Source organism: Odocoileus virginianus, chromosome 22, assembly GCF_023699985.2.
Source record: "Odocoileus virginianus isolate 20LAN1187 ecotype Illinois chromosome 22, Ovbor_1.2, whole genome shotgun sequence".
In the NCBI taxonomy this organism is placed as follows: Eukaryota; Metazoa; Chordata; class Mammalia; order Artiodactyla; family Cervidae; genus Odocoileus; species Odocoileus virginianus.
In genome coordinates this window covers 13655362-13674925 of record NC_069695.1, presented here as the reverse complement: position 1 = coordinate 13674925, position 19564 = coordinate 13655362, and the positions used below count along the sequence as shown (strand labels likewise).

Here is a 19564-nt window from a genome sequence, read left to right as displayed (position 1 = left end):
TGTGGTTGGTAATAATTTAATTAGCCCCGTTTTTTTTAGGGGGGGAAGTGTTAATTAGTTCTTGCTTAAAATACATCACTTTGAGGACCTCTTCTTCCCCACTTCTATCCCCTGGGTGAAGCCCCAATTTCCCATACACACCCAGCAGCAAGTCTCAGCCTAGTCACTACTGTTACCGAAAAAGAAAATGCCAAAAGTTATTTTCGGGCAGCCACAGATTATGACACACATGATGGATTCCTATAGATTCAGGAGACCCGGGAGAGGGCGGGACCGCACCAGCCATCACTCACAGTGACCTCCAAAGGGCCAGGGAGCTCTGGCCCCCCAGTGCCAGCTCCAGGAGGCTTTCAGGAAAGGACTCCTGAAAGCCCTGGGGGAGCGTGGCAGGTGTGGTCGGGGCGAGCTGGTGCGAAGGGAGAGGGCGGGCCTGCAGCCCTCAGACGGAAGGGAAGAGGTCCCTCCAGGTGAGCCCATCACCCCGCTTCTTGTCCAGCCACCTGCCACAGGTGAAGATGGTGGCCACCCCAGTGCTGGTGTTGGTGACCTCCACCCTGTCCACCAGCCAGCCTGCGCAGCAGCCGCTGCCGTCATGCTCCAGGCGCACCTTGCGCAGCTCGCCCAGCTCCAGCGTCTCCAGGAAGAAGCGGTCGGTGCTGCCCCGCTCAAACAGGTTGCGCATTTTCTGCTTCAGCTCCCGCTTGCCCGTGTCGCCGTTGGACCCAAAGATGGTCACGAAGACGTTGGCGTCAGTGCCCGCCCCGGGCTCGTAGCCGGTTGTCACGATGACCTCGTACTTGACCGGTACCAGGCTCTGGACCTTGCTGGCAAAGCTCTCCGTAGTCTTGGTGACCTCGAAGACCTTGAAGTACTTCCTCTTCCTCTTGAGGGGGATGAGGCTGTCACAGTTGAAGAAATACCTGCCGGCGGGAATGGAGGAGGTTAGTGAGGGCTCACACCCTCCCCTCTGGGATCCTGGGCATCCACCAGAGATCCTGTCCCAGACGACAAGATCTCAGGGAGAGAACTGTCTGCGTCAAAAGTGAGGATAGGCCTCGTTCATCTGAAAATTGACAGTGCCTGACATCACCATCTTTTAAACTGCCCCTTGATTCTCCTTTCCTTTTTCCTCTCACACTCCACATCTATGCTTAGTTGCTCAGTTGTGTCTGACTCTTTGAGACCCCATAGACTGTAGCCCACCAGGCTCCTCTGTCCTTGGGATTTTTCAGGCCAGAATACTGGAGTGGGTTGCCATTTCCTCCAGCAGGGGATCTTCCTGACACAGGAATCGAACCTGCATCTCCTGTGTCTCCTGCATTGCAGGTGGATTCTTTACCTGCGGAGCCACTCCACATCTGATCCACCAGCAATTCCCACTGACCCCATCTTTAAAATACAATCTAATAAGTCCAGAATCAGCACAATCTCACTAACTGCCCTGCCACCCTTCTCATCCAAGTCACCACCATCTTCTATCTGGAATGCGTCAACCTGCTAACCGGTCTCCCTGCTTCTCAATACGTACTACAGTGAATTCTCTGCACAGCATCCAAGTGATCTTGCTGAGATATAAGCCCGAGAATGTTATCCTTCTGCTCAGAATTTAAACTGCCCCTTGATTGTCCTTTTCTTTTTCATCCTTCTTCCCAGAATTTTTGTTGTTCAGTCGCTCAGTCGTGTCTGACTCTTTGCAACCCTATGGACTACAGCACGCCAGGATTCCTTCAGTATCTCCCGGAGCTTGCTCAAACTCATGTCCAGTGAATTGGTGATGGGGTAATACTTAGAATAAGTATTAGCAAAAGCCACCACCTTACAAAGGCCTGCAAGACCTTCCACGATCTGATCCTCCGCTCAGGGTTTACCTCTCTGACCTGTCCCTCCCCTCCTCTAAGCTCACTGCACACCATCCAGGCTGGTCCCTTTCTCCTCCCAGGGGACTGATGAATGCATTTACCCACTGTTGTCACCTTCAGAGGAGCTATGGGACCAGAACGACAATCCCAGGCCAAGTCAAGGGGAAAAGTAACTGCGAGATAGATGTATGCTCCCAAATCCCTTGCACTTGGCTGAGTTGAACCATGGGTGTGTGTGTGTGTGTGTATGTTGTGTGTCTGCACACACATGCATGTGCTCATGGGTGACACAGTACAAAGGGGTGCAAAGTGCTGAAGAAGCTACCATATGCAGAAGCAAGTCCAGGGCCAAGAGAAATGGTCTTGGACCAAAAAGTCCCTTCTCTAACCCCATCCCCAATATTAGCCTCTGGGTAATGACAGTGAGTCCAATAATTATAGGAAGAAGTCAGAGGCGCGGTGGGAAAGCACTGCATAGGGTATAAGGGGGCTGGGGTCTGCCCCAGCCCTGCCGCCTCCCACCTATATGACCTTCATTTTCCCACTGGCAAAGCTAGAGGTTTGGACTGAACAAATGTCCTTGTTTTTCCCCCCATCCAAATTCCTAACACTTTAACAGTTTTGGAAATAAGCAATTCTGGTACTGGCTAATGATTTCAGAAACATAGCCCTGAAAGGGTGTGCCCAATGATGAAAAATTAATTTTTAGATGAAAGTCTATAACAGCAAAAAGAGCTTGGTTTTCTGCATGCTCACTAAATGCCTGGGTTTGGCATTCTTGCATTTCATCAACTCCCCGGGTCATAGAGTTCATCTCCTCCAGTTCCACAGAAGGGAAACAAAGGCTTGGAGGAGAGAAGTCACTGCACAAGGTGACCCAGAGTCGGGGCCCAGAGCCAGCCTGCCCGGCCACCACCGGAGCCAGCCGTTTACAGACACTTGGCAGGAAACTGGAGTTCTGTCTGGAGAGCTCTCTTCCTCCAACTTGCCACTTGATAAATCTGGGTTGTTGTTACATACCACACTTTCTTAGAGGGAGATATATTTGCCTTCTTTGCTTAAACATTCACTTAAAATGTATTTCTTTATGCAAATGTCCACTAATATACATAATTCTATATAAGTGCACAAATCCTGTGATCATATGTGGTTTTCTAAATGCACTCTTTTCTTTCATGCTTGGCTCTGTCTCCCTCTCCCCCTCCTTTCCCCTCCTGCATCCTGCCTTCACCTCAGATAACTCATGTAACAGTTGTGGATGTATCTTGCCAAATTTCCCTCCGTTTCACCCAACCTTGCACAGAATGCACATGACCCACACACATGTGGGACATCAGTGTTCCCTTTACAAAATGGCATCATATAATAACATGCTTCCCCATATCTTGCTTTTCTCACTCAACAGTGCTTCCTGGGAGTGGCTCCAAGTCTTCTGGTACATATTTAATTCGTTGTTTTTAATGGCTGAAAAATAGTCCCTGGTGTAGTTATAAGGAAACGTTTCCTAATAGACATAATTATAAGATCACCAAAATGTGGGACCTCAGGGCTCTGTGGAGTCAAGACTCCAGCTGTGGAAGAACACGCCAGGCTGTTCTCACTTGCAATAGGCTCGTGAGCAAGAATAAAGACAAAGTAGAGAATAATGAACAAAAGTGAATATGTTAGAAATATGTTGAATATGATCCTACTTCTCTGAACAGTGTGTGTGTGTGAGACATCAGAAAATGGCCAGAGAGAATGGGGTCACCAAATGTTCATGGTGGCCTTCTCTGATGGATAGGACTTTAGGGAATTTTACTTTGTTTTACGAAAGGGATTTTTTTCTTTCTTTCATACACATTTTTTTTGCCCTATTTGAATTTTAAAATGATTATGTATTATATGTGATAATGAGATAAAACAACGATTTCATTTTGGGTTTTTTAAAGAAACAAAAGCCTCTGTGTGTCCTTCCACTGAAGTCCTGAGGATATTAACAACAAAGAGCTGGTCAGAAATGCTGCAAGATTCAGGACTGGAATCAGTTGGAAGGTGAAAATTTGAGATTTTCATAAGAGATTGAGATAAAATTATTTTGTATTTTATGAAAATCCAGATATTATGGTCAAACATGCTGGTTAGAAAGGAACCGTGGATCTATATACAGTGTTATGTAAGTGGTCTTTACATGGTAGGATTTAAATGTGTTCTAGAACAGTGACTTTGGCCACCTGATGTGAAGAGCTGACTCATTGGAAAAGACCCTGATGCTGGGAAAGATTGAGGGCAGGAGGAGAAGGGGACAACAGAGGATAAGATGGTTGGATGGCATCACCGACTTGATGGACATGAGTTTGAGCAAGCTCCAGGAGTTGGTGATGAACTGGGAAGCCTGGCATGCTACAGTCCATGGGGTCACAAAGAGTCGGACATGACCGAGAGACTGAACTGAACTGAACTGAGAACAGTGACATGTAAATAGGCTCAGATGGTAAAGAATCTGCCTGCAATGCAGGAGACCTGGGTTCAATCCTTGGGTTGGGAAGATCCCCTGGAGAAGAGAATGGCAACCCACTCCAGTATTCCTGCCTGGAGAACTTCACGGACAGAGAAGCCTGGTGGGCTACAGTCCATGAGGTTATGAAGAGTTGGACACAACTGAGTGGCAAATACACACAGAGAATGGTGACATGTAAACAGCCACAGTGACACACAGCCCTGCCCCGTCCTCACTCTGGACAGAGCTGATATTTGGCAGAGGGGGAGGGAGGTGGTCACCCACCAGAAATCACAGACTTGAGACCAGCACAGTAGGTAGGCTGGAGTATGACTTCTGAGAGCCTCTCAGGCTATACTCCTGCCATCTCTCCCCTCCCGCCAGACTCCAAAGAGCATCCATCTCTCCTCCCAGAGAGGAGCTGGGTGATGGCCTAAAGCCTCGGGCTGACCGGTGATGGCTGGAGCATCTGGGGTCGGGACTCCCTACACCCCCTTTGATGTCCAGCCCGTGGACATCCCTTCCTCCCCTCCCAGCCCAGCTGACGAAAGGCCACACTTTTGAGAGTGCAGGAAAAGCTGCTTCACTGGGAGTGGTAGATTCTTTCTACTGGACAAGGAATCCTACAGCTCAGCTGAGGACTGCGGGTCGGAAAGTTCTTCACTCCCCTCCCTCCTGAGACTGGAAGGTGCCAGGTGGCGTTGAGACCTTTGACTTTCTCACAGCTGACACTGTGGGTTTAAAGCTAACTTACGTGGTGACTCTTTTATTATTGTATTGTATTGTCTTGTTTACTTGGGGCATTTGTAGAGAAGTATGAGCAGCCACGTTCCTTGCAGTTGGGAGGCGGTACAGGTTGGCTTGCTGGTGGGCTGGAATGCTCCCCAGCCCTGTAACCCAGCTCCCAAGTCCTCATCACAGCCTCACCCAATGATTTCTATAGTGTTTACCGTACCCCAGCTGGTTTTCCCCCAAAGAACAACAATATAACATTGCAGCCTGAGAGGGAACTGCTATGAACTGAATTCTCTTTCCCCAAATTCTTACCCCAATGTGATGGCATTTGTGCATGGGGCTTTGGGAGGTCATCGGGTTTAAATGAAGTCATTAGGATTGGGACCCATGATGGGATTAGTGCCCTTATGGGAAGAAGTGTGTGTGTGTGTGTGTGTGTGTGTGTGTGTGTGTGTGTGTGTGAAGTTGCTTCAGTCGTGTCTGACTCTTTGCCACCCCATAGACCATAGCCTGCTGGGTTCCTCTGTCTATGGGATTCTCCGGTCAAGAATACTGGAGTAGGTTGCAAGGCCCTCCTCCAGGGATTCCTCTCAACCCAGGGATGGAACCCATGTCTCTTATGTCTCCTGCATTGGCAGGTTTGCTCACTAGGGCCACCTCGTGAAGAGAAGAAGAGACACCAGATCTCTCTCTCTCTGCCATGTGAACACACACTGAGCTAGCAAGGGAGGCCTCAAGGGAACTCAACCCCGCTGGCACCCTGACCTCTGACTTCCAGGCTCCAAGGTATGAGGAAAGAATGTCCACTGTCTGAGCCACCCAGCCCAGGGATTTGGTCACAGCAGCCTGAGATAGCTGAGAGACAAGCTCACATGTCAGAACCCTTTCCTGCTCCATTCCCAAAGGGGAGTCTTGCTCAGAGATGGCCAGGTCCAGGGAGCCAGCGGGTGCAGGCAGAGTGTGGACAGACGTTGCCTGAGAGGCTCGGGCCCTGAAGGCTGGAGCCTGAAGCTGGGACCTGCCTGGCCAGGCAGGGCTGCTGCTTCTGTCTGCTGCAGTTCTTGTGAAAGATGCTGCCAAGAGCAGGGCCAGCTCAGGAGGGTCACAGGGGGGGCCCGGAGGGGCGGACAGTGGTTCTGGGGGTGGCCCTGCTGTCTTAGCCTCTCCTTGGGCTTACGCTCCCTGAGGCACACGCTGCCCTCTGCTTCCCCATCATCCTCTCCTGGTTCCTTTTTAGTGTCTTTTCTGCTTCTAGAGCCTCAGGGCTCTTTCTGGCTTCCAACACGGTTACCAAGCGGTTTTAATTAGAAAAACTGATGGCTGCGAACTGTTACCCAGGTAACTAAGACCCCTAATCCTCTAGAAATGTCCTCAGAAGGCCCTGGAGGGGGAAATGTAAAGCTCCTTATCTGGGGTCCTCGGGGCGGTGGGCATGGGATTTCTCTGCTGGTCCCCGCTCTGCCCACAGGGATGATGGGCATTCCCTTTGACTGTGGAGCAGCAGGCTTCAAAGCTGTATCTCTTTGCCATTATACCGTGATCATGGGGGCAGGGCAGGAAAGACTCAGGCACTGCCTGGCTGGCTCTTTTTTCCTTCCAAAGAAGCATCACTGGATAAAAAGGCTGGAGCACCCAAGGTCATCGAGCCTAGGCCCCTGCCTCTGGGGTTATCCTCTGGTTCAGAAAACTCAAGAACCAGTACAGCTGCCTCCTTCCTCTCTGATTCAGATGCCTCGCAAGGGACACCTCCCCACCCCCTGCCGTCTTGTCCATGGTCTGGCTGCAGGCCTCCCTGGGGGAAGAGGGTGGAGGCCCAGCACGTACACGTTGCCATACTCCATCTCGGTGATGGTGATGGTTTTGACGTGCCAGACCAGCTCTCTTTTGGGGATGAACCGGTCCTCCCTGGCGAGGTGGCCCACGCAGAGAGAGGCAATGTCCCCTAAGTAGACGCTGTCGAACTCAAATGTGTCGGTGGTCCCCCTGCAGGACACAAAGGTACCATCAGTGAGCGCTGCTCATGCCCACTGAAGGAAGCAAGCATTTATCCAGTGCCAACTGTGTCCTAAGTGCTGGTCTGAGGGACAGGGATAGACTGGCAAGCGAGACCTGATATCAGCCCTCCATTGCTTGAGGGGTTCAGTCTAGAGTTGGAACAAGACAATTGGAACCATTAAAAAGCCCTTCCAGCTGCCTGTTCCCAGAATCAGTGATTGGTAATAGGGGATGGTGTTGGAGGAGGGTGAGGCCCTGGGCCCTCAGCACTGGGCTGAGGAGGGAGGTGAGATTCAGGGAGCAGAAGGAAGGGGAAGGGAAGCACCTTCTGATGAGGACTTGATTTGGCAAAGTCATGTGGTTGGAGGTGCGGTCATTTCTGGAAGGAGGGCTGGCTTGGCTGGAGTTTGGGTTCAGGGAGGGAAGGGGCAATGGAAAAGAAGTGGGGTGGGCTGCCTTTTGGGAGTGGGGCAGCTCAGCCCATCTTCACGCAGAGGGGGTTGAAAAGAGGGTGAAGTGAGGTTATGGGAGGAGGAGGCTCTATTTAAGAGATTCTGGAGGCAGCAGGGAGATGAAGTGGGCATCTGGGCAGTTCAGAAGCAGCTCTGATGTACAGGAAGACGTGAGATTCTCCAGGGCGTGGCGGGCAGCCGGGAGTGCTAAGCGGGGGCGCTGTTACACGAGACCTAATTTTGATTTTTCCTATGAAGCATCTTAGAGGCTCTCCCCTCCCTCCCTACTTCTCACTAGAACTGAATTCCATGCTGTCTTATTTGAGTTTTTATGGGTGACTGTCTCCCTTTTCAAGTACACTGCGAGCTCCTCATTTGCACAGATGTGGAATAACATCTGTGTGATTTCCAATCCTGCCACATACTGGACTTGCTGTAATTAATTAAGTGATTTTTGTTGTAGTTTTGCATTAAGTTTTAAAAAATTGAAATACATTTGACATATACCATTGTGTGAATTTAAGGTGTAGAATATATGAATCTGAAACATTTTTATATTGTACTATGATTGCCATTGTGGCCATAATTAGCACTTCTATCATATTACATAATCATCCTTTTTTTCTAGTCGTTGAAACAATTAGATTCTAGTCTCTCAGAGGGGGCTCTCTTTAAATGATAGTCCTTTCCCTTCCCTTTTCTAAAGCTCCTGTTGCTACCCTAGAGCTGGAATGGCGTTGGCACACAGTAGGTACTCAGTAAATCCTTGCTGCTTAGGCCCATTTGTACATTTATGGCCCCCAACTAAAAGGGTTGGTTCTTGGGGGTCCCCTCTTACCCACCCCACTTATCCCCGTTCCCCTGTGGGCACCCCCTCTTCCTACTTCCTGAAGGCCCGCTGTCTGGAAGAATTCTCCACAAGAAACTCTTTGGATCGATTCTTCCTGCCCTCCAGGATGAGCCAGACGTTCTCCCTGGTTTCGCCTCCGTTGCCGGTTTCTATGACGATCTCGTAGGCTGCGGTGGAGAAGGTGGGAGACGGTCAGCAGAGGGGAAGCGGCACCCACCACTGGGGCAGAAGCCAACCTGCCACTCGCTTCAGGTCCTGCGTCTGGTCTTAGACCACAGCCTTAAGTGCGGGGGCTGGGGCGCAGGTTAAAATCTTTAGGATCGAGGCACCGTAAACAGAACCTGCCTCAATTTGGGGGCAAACCACAAGGTGGGGATGAGTTTCCCAAGGGATGCTGGGGCCTGGCTCTCAGGGATGGAGGAGTCTCTGAGATGCAAAGTGAAGATCAGGAGCAAAGAGAAGGGAGGAGAGGCAGGGCCCAGCTATAGAAAGGGGAGGGGAAGATCCAGGCAGGAGAGACTCCAGAAGAGCCTGGAACTTTCTCTAACAAACTGCCTCTGTCTTGTCTCAGCTCTCATTTTGGTGTCAAGCTCAGCATCACAACCTCCCTCCCCTGAAGTTTCCACAAGCAGGTCAGCATTGTTTCATTTGTTAAGGGGGTGTCTAGTGTCAGGACTGGGCTAAACTCTGGGTGACCCTAGCACTCATATTTGGCCCCAGACGGAAACACTGATGACACCGCAGAACAGAATAACCTGCAGCAAAGGGCGCAAGTACCAAGGGGGAGAGGGTGGATCTGGCTCCCATTACATCTTCAACTTCACCTTCCAGCACTTCCCCACCTTGCTCGCTCCGCTTGGCCTCCGTGCTACTCCAGAAGCACAAGGCCTGCTCCTGCCTTAGAGCTCTGTCTGCGGCTCATCCTCTTTCTCTCCCCACCTCCACCCGTGAGCCTGGCTCACTCCTTCCCCTCCTTCCTGTCCTACTCAGACGTCCCCTTCTCAGGGACCACCCTAATCAACTTCCAACCCATTTCCCCCAGGGCTCCAGCCTGCTCTACTGAGCTCTATCATCTTCTTTTACCTGCTGCTGCTGCTAATTCGCTTCAGTCGTGTCCAACTCTGTGCGACCCCACAGATGGCAGCCCACCAGGCTCCCCCGTCCTTGGGATTCTCCAGGCAAGAATACTGGAGTGGGTTGCCATTTCCTTCTCCATCTTCTCTTACCTAGTACCTTCTAATATGCTATGCAGTTACTTATCATTTTAATGTTTATTGTATGACCCCCTCCCACCTGAATGTTAGCTCCATGAGGGCAAAGGTCTTTGTTTTGCTCCTTATAAATCCAAGGGCGCAGAACGGTGCCTGGCACATAGACACTCAATAAATATCTCTTGAGCAAATAATGAATGACTGGGCTCATCGCAGTAAGCTCTATGAAGAAGGCAGTGTGTGAGCTTGGCTTCAAAGAAGAGTCATGATTGCGATCAACGGAGAACTGAGGGATGCTCTAGGAGGACGGAAGGGGAAGGAGCATAAGCAAAGATACCGGAGGGCAGGGGAGGGGCTTGAGATCCATGAGATCCATGAGATCCAGCCCCACTCCCCTCGGACCAGCTGGGATGGAGCTGGCACACAGGAAGACACATCTATCTTCCTGCAGTTAGTGAGTTACTGAGGATTTGGGATTCTAGATCCAAAGAGATAGTTTGATCTCTGTGCTTTATCTCAGAAATGTGATAAAGACAATTAGAAGGGCTGGCTGTGTCTACAGCTCAATGTAAACTCTCAGCGACCTGTTGCCTTTGTGACTTCTCTGAAGTCACATGTAGAGTGAATCTGGGCACGGATCCCAGGATAGGGGAGGAGATCCACAGTGAGCACAGCCCCAGAAGAAGAATCTGTCTCTGCAGGCCCAACCGTTCGCAGCACCAGGACAGGAGATAGCTGAGCCATGGCTGGGGGCTCAAAGCCAACACAGGGAGGGTAAGGTACTTCTGCAAACCAGACACATGTGAATTCAAAGTGGATCCTGCCTTGTAAGGAAATGGACTGTCAGTGCCCAGGCGAGAAAGCAGGGAGCACTAGGAACCTACTTGCTTCCTACGATCAGCTCAAGGAGGACATGCGTGTGGATTGTAACCAACCCTCTCCTCATGGCCCCAAGGACAAGGCAGAGAAGGAAGGTGTGTAAGTGAGGACATTTAGATGGATTAAAAACAAATGTGGCCAGTTGCATCAACAGTCTTTCAATCAGCCTGTTTCCACCTTGGAAAAGTCATTTCATTAATGACTTGATAAAAATGTGGAAGGCGTGACTCTCAGCTTTGTTTATAGGTGGCTGGGAGGCAAGGACAGAGGAGGACCAGGGACCTGACAGAGCAGGGTGGGTAGGAGCCCAGCCTAGCAGGGATCCACATGAGGCTCACCCCGGGGCCAACACCCCCATGGGAGGAGTCCAGCTGGAGAAAGTGGCTCCGTAGCCACTGTGAGGTCATTCACACAAAGGGGCCACTAACAAAGATCCTATGGGCTCAGCAGGCATGAATGTGGCAGGACGGGAGAGCAAAGCTGTCTGCCCTTGACATATTGCCTGTGCTCTGGGCGTGGCATCTGCAGACAGAGATGAACCAGAAGCCCAGGATGCGCCGAGCGGATCCAACACACCTCACGTGAGCAGCTCCTGAACAGATAGGTGTTTGCCTTGAGGCCAGGACAGCAGGGGCACCAGGTGCCGAGGAGTACCACCAGAGGACACCTGGGCGTCCAGCAGGCACCTGCAGCTTATTGCTCCGCGTCACCTCCCCCATCTTATGTTGCCAAGACCCTTCTTGGCTCTGGATGTTCCTCCCATGTGCTTTTGCATCAGAGTCCCGGACTTGGACAATCAGAATTATTCCTTAAGAGAGGCTCTCTTCCCATCCGCCAAAGTTGGTCAGTTAGAAGGCTATGGGGTTGGGGATACCAGCCACCATCTTCCCACGATGTAGAGAAAGAAACAGTTGAGAGGAAAAGGGGACAAGGACAAACTGAAACCACTGGAGCCTCTGGAGACAGCCAAGCCCCAGCCAGCTCCACCTGAAACTTCCAAGTTCTGGGCACCAACATGCTCCCTTTTTCCTGGAGCCAGCTTAGGGCTGGGGTTTAGGCACGTACAACCAAGTCCTGACCACTCCTGAAGTTTTCTGTTTGCCTCCATTGGGACTGCCAGAGGATAGCAGCTTCAAGAACAAAATCATAAAGATGAAGTTTTAAACAGAGCTGCCTGGTGGAGCAGTGAGTCCTCCAACCTGGAGAGTTGGTCATGAAGCTTGATTGTATCAGAACTGGAAATGTTGCAGATAAGGCTGACTGAGCAGCCTGAGAAGGCTTCAAGTAGGGGTGGATAAGAAGGAAGGGGGCTGTAGAGAGGGGAGGCATTGGTCTTGCTGGAGAATGTCCCAGAGAGGGGGCTTCCCAGAAGGCTCAGGACCCGCCTGCCAATGAAGGAGATGTGGGTTCAATGCCTGGCTCAGGAAGATCCCCTGGAGGAGGGCATGACAACCCAGTCCAGTATTGCCTGGAGAATTCCATGGACAGGGGAGCCTGGTGGGTTACAGTCCATGGGGCGGCAAAAAGTTGGACATGACTGAAGTGACTTAGCACGCACACAGCGTGCCCCAGAGAGAGATTTTTCTCCCCTCCTAGGTGCCATGTATGTGTGTGTGTGCTGTGTCCATGCATATGCACACAAAAGCACACAATCTTACTGTCCAGGACTTAACGCAGACTCTCTGGGGTGAGACCCAAATATCAGTATTATTTAAAAGTTGCCAATGGTTTTCTGCTTTGCCAACACATTGGAATCACCTACAGAGGCTGATGCTTACAGAGGATGGGGAGCAGCTTCTGAAATTGCTAACAAAAATTGGAGGTGAAGGCAGCAAACAGGATACTAAACAAGGTGGGGTAGTTGATCAATCTGGAGTACCAGCCAGGCCCAATGATGACACAGCGACCATGGTATGACGAGTCCTGATCTAGGAATCAGGTCATACGGGTCCTACTGGCTCTGGCTAGGTCTTCGATGTGTTGCTTCACTTTTTTGGTTTTTGGTTTTCCACACCTAGGATATAGAGAGGGGAATTTGCCCCTATCCAGCTCATAGGGTCGGTGTAGGGTGGTGAGGATCCAGTGAGGACAGGGGATGTGTGGAGCTCTGTTCAGATATGAGAGGGTGTTTATTCTCACAAGCTGAGTGCTCAGAGATGTCCCTGGGGCCACAGACATGGAATGTAAATGCCATAAGGGCAGGATCTCTGCCCTATTCATTACTGTGTCCCGGAACCTACACCAGGCTGTGTCACTTGGTTAAAGACAGCTGAGGTTGGAATGATTGGCTTAAATTGTATCCCCTGGCTCTCCCTAGGATGAGCCTCCATCTGGGGACATGGGTGTCACTGGCCTTTGGGCACCCTGCCCTCTGCAGGCTCCTCGTAATGACAGATTGATCCAGACCATTCCTGGGCTTGGTGTCCCTGCCCTTCCATCTCTGTCTCACACACATCCTTCTGGAATTAATGCAAGTACTGCTCCTCCTCTACCAAGCTCCCTACCAACCCCAATTCCATAGGTCTTAGCAAGCTGTTTGGCAGGAAATCTGTGAAGGAAACTCCGTGATTATGCTTCCAGCCTCACAAATCTCTCCTCCCCTGAACGCCAAGGGCCCCAGGAGCCTTTATTGCTCATGTTAGTAATTATGCATTAGCCTCCACCACTAATGAGATTGTGAGGCCCCAAGGAAAAACAACCTTCATTTTCTGAGCTCTAATGATGTGTGCACCTACTAAGTCCCAAGGCCTGCAGAGTGATTCTGTCCTTGACCTCTGGGAGCTTATAGTTGCGTAGGGACATCAACAGATGGGCACAGTTCAGTACAAGGAAACTAACAAAAACAAAGCAGTGTGCATGGTTCATAGCATCTAAAATAAAAGTGGGCCCTCGGTAAGTACAATTAGAGAAGCTGGGAGTTCACCCTCTGAATTAGGGCAGTTATCCCCATACGTTAAGGCTGACAGATGAGTGGTTGGCCCTTGTCTGAAACTCCCAGTACCATCAGTGATCACTCCTCTCCAAGCAGCTGAGTCCATCACTGGGCAGTGTGGATGGCATGGTGCAGAAGGCTGAGTGCCTTTCCACCAAGGATCCATGCTTCCCTTTCGTAATGTACAGAGCTTGCCTGGGGCAACTGTCCAGCCAGGTACTACAATCTAAGGTGCCCTTGCATCTAGGTGGAGCCACAAGACTCCTAGAATATGAGTTAATGTGTTGAGAAAGTATGGAATGTGCCTTCTCCCAGCTCTCTTTTCCCTCTTCAAGAAATGTGCGAGCCACATGTTGAAAATGGCAGGTGAGAAGAGCTTGGGTCCCTGAATCACAGTGTGGAAGGCCTCTTGCCAAACACCCACACTGGACTGATTACATCAGTGAGAAACAGATTTTATTGTATTTAGCTATTGAGATTTGTGGGTTTAAGTCTTACTGCAGCCAGTGTTACAGTAACTAGCTAGCTGCAGTAAGAAAATGTTGGAAAAGACTTTCTTTACATCAGGCTCTGTTATTGATAAACCTTCATCAAATCTGTCGGACCCAGATACTGCCATCTGTATTAAAAAGACACCTCCCTGGTCCTTGATGGCCATCCACCTTAGGGACCAATTACTCTTTCCCTTTACACACGCCCTGAGGAAGGAACCAAAGAGAAAGCTGTTGGTGGAGATGCTGGCTCCCCTACACATTCTGTTTTCAGGAAGGCCTGAGTTGGCGGCTGTTGCCATAGACATCAGCTGGAGAGAGTCTACGACAAAAAAGTAAATCAGAGAGAGCATCACATCAAACTGCCCAGGGTAAGCTTGTCCCCTGTGGGTTTTCCTGCTACCTAATAAGTCCCTGTGATCTGGGGCCATGAGCTGGCACCAGTATCTTGGCTGTCTTAGGTTCACGAAGCAACACTTAGGGTGCTTACGTATGCACTGCTCCTATGTTATTTCTTTCATTGGGCATCTGATTCCCCTCCAGCTGTGAGAGAGCTTCCTTTAGATTTTCCAACATTGTTCCCCCCTCCCTCTGCCCAGGCTGCATCTAAGCAGGGCCCACCGGTGTCCCCACATACTGGTCTCCTCCAGCTCGTCATGGATCTCATTGTTGGCGCAGGCGAAGTCGCGGACCGTCTGCCTGTCGCCCTCACTCTTGGAGAGCCAGCAGTCACACTGGAAGCGGAAGGTCTCGTCGCGGGAGTTGTCCTTCACGTCGACATGGCTCAGGTGCCAGCCGGGAAATATCCCTGAGAAGAGAGAAGCGGAAGGTCTCGTCGCGGGAGTTGTCCTTCACGTCAGCATGGCTCAGGTGCCAGCCGGGAAGTATCCCTGAGAAGAGAGAAGCGGAAGGCCTCGTTGCGGGAGTTGTCCTTCACGTCAGCATGGCTCAGGTGCCAGCCGGGAAGTATCCCTGAGAAGAGAGAAGCGGAAGGCCTCGTTGCGGGAGTTGTCCTTCACGTCAGCATGGCTCAGGTGCCAGCCGGGAAGTATCCCTGAGAAGAGAGAAGCGGAAGGCCTCGTTGCGGGAGTTGTCCTTCACGTCAGCATGGCTCAGGTGCCAGCCGGGAAGTATCCCTGAGAATAGAGACGTGGAGGCTGAGTGGGATCTTCCTCCCCTTTCAGACTTCTGCTCCCTACATCTGCTGGCTGTGTGGCCCTGGACAAGTTCTCTGTCCTCTCTGGGCCTTTGTCTCCGTGTTGATGAAATGAGGGGTTGGGTCAGATGATCTCTGAGATACCTCTAGCCCAGAGGATAGACTGGGTTGGCCAAAAAGTTTGTTTAGGTTTTTCCATAAGATATTATTGACCAACCCAATAATTCTCTTTCCAAAATCCTTAACTTGGGCTCAGGAACTCCTAGAGGATCTGTGTGTCCATAGTATGCGCAGAAGGTTGCAAGGGGGGTATGTATATGTTTTACTTTCACATCTTGCCTTCTCTTGCCACTTGGGGTTGGAAGGGCTGTCCAAGCGTCTCCAACAAAAAGCCATTTCAATAATGGTGAGGGAGGATCAGACATGCCCAAAGCGACATCCCTAGATCTTGCCATTGGTCTCAAGGGTTATAAGCACAGAGACACACAAAGACGGACGCATGCCTCTAGTCACCCGGTCCACAGGGAGCAATTAAGGCTCACGCGCAGAGCATACATACTGGCAGTCCTCGTATAGCTTCATTTCTGGTGTAAACGGTATTTCATATGTTTTAAAGGATGGGTCTTTGCTGAAAGTGGAAATCAGCCAGCCCCAGAACAAGTTAAATTTTACAATGGTTCTGTTGAGTTCAAAAGCGGTGTTATTTTATCAACAAAGTTTTTGTTTTGCATACATATTTTAAGTTTTATTTAAATTCAAAATGTAGATAACAAATGATTAGTATTAAGTGGGGGCTTCCCTGGTAGCTCAGCTGTGTAAAGAATATGCCTGCAATGCAGGAGACCTGGGTTTGATCCCTGGGCTGGGAAGATCCCCTGGAGGAGGGCATGGTAACCTACTCCAGTATTCTTGCCTGGAGAATAACCATGGACAGAGGAGCCTGGTGGGCTACAGTCCATGGGGTCACGTAGAGTTGGACATGACTAAGCTAAGCCCAGTACAGTGTTAAGTGGAAATAACAGACGCACTCTGCTCCATATCCTGGGCAGGTTTCACTCTTGAATGTACTTCCAAAGCTCCAGGCATGGTGGTAACAGAGGAAAGCAGCGGGATGATGGAAAGGGTGGATTCTGGGCTGTCTTTGACTTTATCCACAGGCAATTCAGGGCCCGAGTGTGTGGGTGAAGACAACCAGATGAGGAGGCAGCCTGACCCGGGTTGCCCTGCTGTGTGCTAGCAGGTTGCCCTCTTCCTTCTGCACCCTCCCTTCCCTCTCTCCTCTGAAGGCATGGCATTGTCTCACACCATTTTCAACTCTCTTTTCAAGTTTGATTCTGCAAAGGAACTCCTTCCATGGTAAATAGCAGACTAACCCCACACACTGTAAGATAAATAAGCTTTACTCTTAGCTTCATGCCCACTGATTATTTAATTGCCTTGTTTTGGAAATGTTGGAAGGGATTAACAGGGATCCTACCACGACTTTCTATACTAAGAACCTATCAAACATGAGAAGAGGCAGCTCTGGGAAGGCTGATGTCATATGACTGGGTTCTGCTGGTGAGGACACCAGAGAAACAGACAGACCACAGTTACAGAATGGCTAGTTGTATGGCAGCACTACCACCATCAATAGGGAACCAGCTTAATCCCACCACTAGAGAATCCATTTCTTTACAGAATCTCCTCTTTCAGAGTCCTACTTGTCTTTTTACACAAAGATAGCAAACATCCCACACTGTCTGACATCTGAGCTTTTCACTCAAATCTATATCAGTACATAAATATCTGCCCATCCCTTTTCATAGTTGCATGGTATTCCATTGTATGCACACACAAGACAATTTCTTCTTTGTCCTAATTGATGGATAATTAGTTGTTATCCAAACTTTTACTTCTACATGCAATGCTATAATTACTATCCTTCTATGTGCATCATAGTGATCTTTTGAAGTCATAAATCAGATTTGATTTTGTCACTTCTCATGGAAAACTATTCAATGGCTTCCCATTACTCTCAGAATAACTGCAAACAGCTCACTAACAACTATAAGAACTGACATGACTTGGCCCCTTTCCATTTTGATTTCATCTCATACTACTTGCATTTTTACTTACTATATTTCACTTACACCTTTTAGTACCTTAACATATGAAATCTAGTCTTGTCTATGGAAATGTTGCACATACCTTTTCTGTTTGCCTGCGACAATATACCCTAGGCTTTGACTATCCACAGTGTTTCATCACTGAGGTGTCAGATCAAATGTCCTGTCTTTGGGACGACCTTTCCAATTTGCGGAGACTTCCTCATCCCTAATTACTTGCTATCACATTAACGTACACCCATTTCATAGTCTGAAATAATTTCGGTTTTATTTCCTTGCACATTGCCTATACTGTCTGTCTTCTCTAGGCTGTAAGCCTAGAGAGCAGGAGTCTTGCATGATATCCACAGCTATATTCTAGTGCCTAGAGCAATGCTTAGCACATTATTCAATAAATGTTTATTGAATGGATGAGTGCACCATTATTAAATAGGGAGGAACAAGGAAGGACACTGGTGGTAACATTCTATGAGTGGAAGGGAAAAATAATTCAAAGCCCCGCCAGGGAGCAATAGCCTGTCCTAGTGAAATCATTTTATCCCAAATGTTCTAAGGTTTACTATAAGAAAAAAAGTTTAAAAACTGAATGAAGTGTAAAATAGATAGCAAGAAGTTGCTAAACAACACAGGGAGCCCAGCCTGGCGCTCCGTGATGACCTGGGGTGGGGGCGCTGGTGTGGAGAGGATGGGATGGGGCTGGGGAGGGAGGCCATGAGGGAAGGGATATATGTATAATTATGACTGATTCGCATTGCTGTATGGCAGAAACCAATACAAAATGCCCCATGGCATTCATCATCTATTTATTCACTTGCCCATGAACACTTGCCCAAGATGGCTTGGGAAATAAATGTTTTCTAGTGAGGTCATGAACATGAACTCTTTAATAGTGATTGTGTGTGTGTGTGTGTGTGTGTGTGTGTGTGTGTGAGAGAGAGAGAGAGAGAGAGAGAGAGAGAGAGAGAGAGAGAGAGACTTCTCCAGTTTGATTTTAAGGTGTGGAAGCTATGTCTTAAACTTCTTGATTATATCACAGGTGTATTGACTTAGTGCTCAAAAAACACAGAATTGATAAATTACATTTACTTTCTATAGTGATCTCTCAGTTTTTAAAATTTCAGTGCAAGCCCTTAAAGTATTGCTTGAATAGATAATTTATTTTTTCAAGTAATTTCTTTAAAAAATAACTTTGGCAAGCTAAAGTCCATGTGGATAAACAACGTTTCTTTAAAAGGGTAAATAGATTGTTTGAAAAGAGATATGGAGCCATCACAGAGTCCTAGCTATTAAAGAATACAGAATCTAGCTAGTATCCCTTCACAAATACTTTTTCATATACATCATTCAAGATAGGATGCCCAGAGTGACACATCTGGATCTGGGAGATCTGTAGACTCGATTCTCAGCATACCCAACAAACTGATTATATTATAGCATCTCTATGTCTCAGCTTCCTTATTTGAGCAACCTAACTGGGTTAAAATACATGATTTCTGAGATCCTATACATTTCTATGAATTTATATTATTCAAAAGAAAATATATTCATTAGAGTTTTCATTTCAGAAGAAAGCAAGAGGAAAAACATGAATTAGAAAATAAACACTCTTGTTATAATTTGTTCAGTATTATAAAGCTATCTGGGTAATTGGAATTAAGGGGAAGAATTAATCATTTATCTTGATTTTCATCTATGAACTACATTTCATGGTAATCAAATAGCCTGAGGGACAATTTTTATTTTTACAGAGGAATTCTAGCTAATAAGTGGATAAGAAATAACAATTAGAAAAGCATTTATAACTCTAACTGATGACCACTGAGAAGCCATTAGATGGAGAGTGACGGGAGAGAGTTTACAATGGAGGCATCAAGCCGTCAGCCCTGGGCTCACCATTAGACGTGAGCGTCAGTAAGTATGAGATGGCTGTGATATAATATGAAGTACACAAGTCCCATTTTAAAGCAGCCCTGATACTACATATAAAGTATTCTTGCAAATAATATCGAACCTTGATCTAATCAGGTCTTTACAGCTGACTTTCAGATTGTAGGAAATATGGGGAATAAGGAAGTAATGACACCATAAAGAAGCAAGCAGACAGGCCCAAACTGTGCAAATTTTATAGATCAGTGGGCCCTGTTCTTCCAAAAGTCAATGGCATGAAAAAATAAAGGGATTAGGTATGGCTCTGTATTAAACATTTAAACTTTCATCTCTGGAGGAGAAAGTTACTATAAAGAGGAAATTTTACTATAAAGAGGAAATTTTACTATAAAGAGGAAAAGTTACTATAAAGAGAATCTTGGTCCTCTTCTGACCCTAGTATCCCAACCACTTGGGCTCATTGAAGACACAAAAATCTTTCTGTTCTTGCCAATGACAGGATCCTGCTTTCAGACCCAAAGTTTGGTTGG

General features: G+C 48.4%; 1 protein-coding gene across 5 annotated transcripts in view; it reads right to left on the bottom strand.

Annotated features, from left to right (window-relative positions):
• The window catches only part of LOC110123204 (lipoxygenase homology PLAT domains 1), a 90021-nt gene continuing 70457 nt past the window's right edge, over nucleotides 1-19564 (bottom strand). For all 5 annotated transcript variants that reach the window (XM_070452622.1, XM_070452621.1, XM_070452623.1 and 2 more), the window contains 4 exons: nucleotides 14521-14691; nucleotides 8405-8537; nucleotides 6898-7056; nucleotides 1-920 (listed from right to left, as the gene is read on the bottom strand). In XM_070452622.1, coding sequence (XP_070308723.1) covers nucleotides 440-920; nucleotides 6898-7056; nucleotides 8405-8537; nucleotides 14521-14691 — 944 coding nt within the window. In that variant the 3' untranslated portion in view covers nucleotides 1-439. The remainder of the gene's footprint in view (nucleotides 921-6897; nucleotides 7057-8404; nucleotides 8538-14520; nucleotides 14692-19564) is intronic.